The 4,967-nt window shown below is 34.8% G+C and overlaps 1 protein-coding gene across 1 annotated transcript in view; it reads left to right on the top strand.

The window, feature by feature from the left end:
• The window catches only part of PIBF1 (progesterone immunomodulatory binding factor 1), a 266,063-nt gene that overhangs the window by 163,326 nt on the left and 97,770 nt on the right, over nt 1-4,967 (top strand). Inside the window, exon 14 of the mRNA XM_011932158.1 lies at nt 2,862-2,964. Coding sequence (XP_011787548.1) covers nt 2,862-2,964 — 103 coding nt within the window. The remainder of the gene's footprint in view (nt 1-2,861; nt 2,965-4,967) is intronic.

Here is a 4,967-nt window from a genome sequence, read left to right as displayed (position 1 = left end):
AAGAAGAAAAGAGAGAGGAATCAAATAGATGCAATAAAAAATGATAAAGGGGATATCATCACTGACCCCACAGAAATACAAGCTACCATCAGAGAATACTATAAAGAATTTCTTTTCTTTGAGACGAAGTCTCGCTCTTGTCCCCCAGGCTGGAGTGTGATGGCACCATCTCGGCTCACTGAAATCTCTGCCTCCCAGGTTCAAGTGATTCTCCTGCCTCAGTCTCCTGAGTCGCTGGGATTACAGGTGCCTGCCATCATGCCCAGCTAATTTTTGTGTATTTAGCAGAAACGGGGTTTCACCTTGTTGGCCAGGCTGGTCTCAAACTCCTGACCTCAGGTGATCCACCCGCCTCAACCTCCCAAAGTGCTGGGATTACAGGCGTGAGCCACCTCACCCAGCAAGAATTTCTTGAGTCAGTGTTTTATGACTTATATTTTTATTGGTAAGTGGTACCACCATATCTGTATAAGAACATTATGCAATTCCCAAACAAAATAAAAACACTCAAACCAAATGAACAATTTAATATTATTAAACTTGATGTCTTCAAATCATTATCTTCTTCAGATTGTTGGTAATATGTGACCTCTGCATCTCATTATTTTCTTGCATCTCTTTGTCTTCCATTTCATTCATTTGTAACTCTATTTCTGTGTAATTGCATTTGATTGTGTTTATTGTTCCATATTGAGTATACACATACATGTTCTATACCTTCAACGTGTATTTATTGAAAAATTACCATGTTTAAGTGACCCTAGTGTGAAGTTCTATGGGAGATAAAAAGATGAAAAAAGTTACATCTGACATATATGAAGGGTAAGAAAGAATAAAAATATGAATGAAGATAGCACTTAAGATTTTTTAATTAACCTAATAAAAATAGAGCTAATGATAAACTGATGCTTGCAAACATATAATAGAATCAACAGATTCAAAATACAATATTCACATTAAGGCTTATTTTATTTGTAGAAATTTTGTTATTTTAGGGTCAAATTAGAGAGAACTTGGTATATTTATATTGGGAAATGAAGAACAGTATTGTCATAAACTGTAAACTCCTTAAAAATGTAAAAACAGAGAAAGTAGATTAATGGTTCCCTAAGGTTGAATTTGAGGAGCAAAGGAGGAAGTTGGAATGTGGGGAGGATGGAGAGTAACTGGTAATGGACACAGAATTTCTTCTTGAGATAATGAAAATACTCTAAAATTATAGTGATAGTGGCACAACTTTAAATATACTAAAAAACATTGAATTGTACACTTTAAGTGGGTGAACTTTATGATATTTAAGTTGCATGTCAGTAAAATTGTGTGTCAGTAAAGTTTTTCTTTAAAAAAAAAAGTGGTTGTCAAAAAATGAGGACTGTATGCTTTTTCCATCTCTAATGCCAGTTGAAAGGATAGAATTTTAGATCTAAACAAGCAACTCAAATCACTATATAAACTTTTGCCAGAACTTATCTTTTTTATTTGGTATGAGTTCTTAGAAATAGATGTTTAGGTTGATACCTAACACTATTTTATTATTATTATTATTATTATTATTATCATTATTTTTAGAGACAGGGTCTCACTGTGTCACCCCAGGCTGGATTGCAGTGGCACAATCCTAGCTCACTGTGACCTCAAACTCCTGGGCTCAAGTGGTCTCCCCATCTCAGCCTCCCAAGTAGCTGGGACCACAGGCATGCACCACTGTGCCCAGCTAATTTTTATATTTTTTATAGAGACACGGTCTCACCATGTTGCCCATACTGGTCTTGAACTCCTGGCCTCAAGTGATCCTCCTGCCTCAGCCTCCCAGAGTGCTGAGATTACAGGCATGAGCCACCGCACCTGGTCTTAACATTTTTTAGAGTGCTATCTGCATTGCTTTATCTGATATTGGGAAATATTAAAATACAATAGAATTATTTCTGCCCTATGATTTTATTTAAACCACCGTTATCTTACTTTTTGTCATTATAAAACATTCTATCTAGGATTCCATGAATTCCACAATTCACAAATTAATAGGTTAACCTAGTATAAAACATGAAAATACAATACATATGAAAATGTTAAGTTACTGGAAATGCAGAGAGGGTCTTTGGAGCAACATGTCTTCTCAAAATTATTAGCAGTTCTTTAAAGAAAGATGCCACTTCCTCCCACCATAGTTAGAAGGAATAGATTTTATTCTTATAATTGTTTCTTAAAAGTAGAATTGAGATGTTTCACATGTAATTTTAAATACTAAAGGTCAGTGCAATAACTTATGGTAATGCAGAGTATCAGAGAAAGTGATCTTTTTTTTAGTACAGAAGCTTCGCCTTTACTATAGACATTCTCTAAGTTTTGTATATCTTTTTCATCTCTACTTTCAATTAAAAACTTAATTTTTGTTTTATATTATAACATGCATTATGTTGTTTGAAGTAAACTCTGATACTTCTCAAAGTGATAAGCTAGTTATTGTTTATCATATTTCAACTAATTTTCTGATTTGTAATCGGAAAATATTTATAAAAGGGGAGACAAGCTGTAAATTGCTGTATTGTGGTCTTTTCAAGCAAGTATTATAATGTTAACTCTCCACTTTTATAGCAAGGGCTAAAAACCGTTACTGCAGTAATCAGTGTATCATGGTTATGTCATGGAGATTTTAATGTTGGTACTCTCATAATTCTGAGTTGTGGGGTATTGTTCTTCCACTACTGGTACCCGAAAATACTATTTGACTCTATATTCTTTCTGTTAATATTTAAGTATAATTAGGAAATGATGTCTATTTTCAAGTACACAAACACATTTTGAATATTTTGGGCAGTATTTCACTTTTAAGCATTAATTTTCTCATTTCATTTGCCTAGTGTTCACTTGGCAAGAAGAGTGCTTCAATTGGAAAAACAAAACTCACTGATTTTAAAAGACCTGGAACATCGAAAGGACCAAGTAACACAGCTTTCACAAGAGGTAAATAACTTAAACAAAAGAAACCCATATAAAGAATCACAGTATTCATTTTAATTCTTTGACTCTTTTGTTTATTTTTCTGAACAGTTTTAAAATAAGCTGTTTGCTAGTACAAAATGATTTCACAATTTATGAAACTAACTGAATGTTAAGGCCATGTAAAACAACTTACAGTGTATGGCAAAACTGAGAACAAAAGGAAGATTAAATGCCCAGACTAAGTATAACTGCAGACTAGACAGACAAAGCTTTGATTTCTGAGAATATCAACTGGTAAAACAAGTTTGGCAAACTTTGGTGACATTTTCAGTTTTTTACTAATAAATCATTTTTAAAATAGGATTTTAAAATAGAGGTTTTTTACCTCTGTGTTTAATGAAAAATCACTCCTCTTGTTAAATTTAACTTTGTTTACACTTAGAAAATCAGGTTCATATTGCTTCTTTTTCTTAGCCTTATGTCGTTTAAACTATGTAAATATATATGTATGCATTTTACATAGCATTTTTTTTTTTTTTTTTTTTTGAGACGGAGTCTTGCTCTGTCGCCCAGGCTGGAGTGCAGTGGCCGGATCTCAGCTCACTGCAAGCTCCGCCTCCCGGGTTTACGCCATTCTCCTGCCTCAGCCTCCCGAGTTGCTGGGACTACAGGCGCCCACCACCTCGCCCGGCTAGTTTTTTGTATTTTTAGTAGAGATGGGGTTTCACCGTGTTAGCCAGGATGGTCTCGATCTCCTGACCTCATGATCCGCCCGTCTCGGCCTCCCAAAGTGCTGGGATTACAGGTTTGAGCCACCGCGCCCGGCCTACATAGCATTTTTAATCATCTTCTGATGTTGGGATCTAATTATATTTTTCCATACTTTTGAAATTCGAGTCATAAAACAATTTAAACCTAAGGTACTGCTTCGCTAATGTTCTTTTTATTTATTTAATATTCCTGAGTGTCAACGTAAGAAGTTGTTCTTTTTTCTTTCTTTTTTTTTTTTTTTTTTGTTGTTGTTGTTGTTGTTGTTGAGACAGGGTCTGGCTTTATCGCCCAGACTGGAGTTCAGTGGCATGATCACATTTCATTGCAACCTCCACCTCCCAGGGTCAAGTGCTCCTCCCACCCCAGCCTCCCGAGTAGCTGGGACTATAGCTATGCACTACCATGCCTGGCTAATTTTTGTATTTTTTTAGTGCAGTCAGGGTTTCACCATGTTGCCCAGGCTAGTCTTGAATTTCTGGGCTCAAGCAATCCACCTGCCTAGGGCTTCTGAAAGTACTGGGATTAGAGATGTGCCACTGCAACCAGCCAAGAAGTTAATATTTTAAAAGTTTTAAAAACGATTTCTCTTATAATAAAGGGTTTTTTAAAGTCATACGTTAAATAACATTAATATATGTCATGTATTACTTGTTTTCTTAAGGATCTGTTTATAATCTTTACGGTGTCTTTTAATACTATAACATTGAAGGATCTTTATCCTCAAATTTCAAAAGACCAGAAATACTTCATTTTATTGCAGTGCCTGACACATAGGTAATGCTCGGGGTAGACACAGTGGTGTGTTGGTAAATGTTAACAACCAGCTTTCCACGAGGGATATGAGGGAAAGCTTCATTTGGCTTGTATCTGTTGTATAAATATTCCCACAATGACTAACTTCAGACTACCAACCTAAGGTTACTGAAGATGGAGTAAAGATTGTCAGCAGCATACCAGTACTTAATGTTTGCAGCATACAGATACAACAGACATAGACTCAAGAGCACAGATGATAGTAAAATAATTTTAAATTGACAAGTTTGATTGTTTTTACCTTTGTTTTTAATAAAATGTATTTTACTATAAATTTAAATAATTTAGTTTTTAATGCTAGTTGTGTTTGATAGCCAGCTCACAAAATCCCTAAAAATTTTCAAGATTCATTTGTACTTCATTCTTTTCATTGCTGAGTAATTTCTTTTTTTTTTTTTTATTATACTTTAAGTTCTAGGGTACATATGCACAACGTGCAG

This window comes from Colobus angolensis, unplaced genomic scaffold, assembly GCF_000951035.1.
Source record: "Colobus angolensis palliatus isolate OR3802 unplaced genomic scaffold, Cang.pa_1.0 Scaffold94, whole genome shotgun sequence".
NCBI lineage: Eukaryota > Metazoa > Chordata > Mammalia > Primates > Cercopithecidae > Colobus > Colobus angolensis.
Note: the sequence above shows the minus strand (reverse complement) of the source record. Positions and strands in the feature narration are given on the sequence as shown.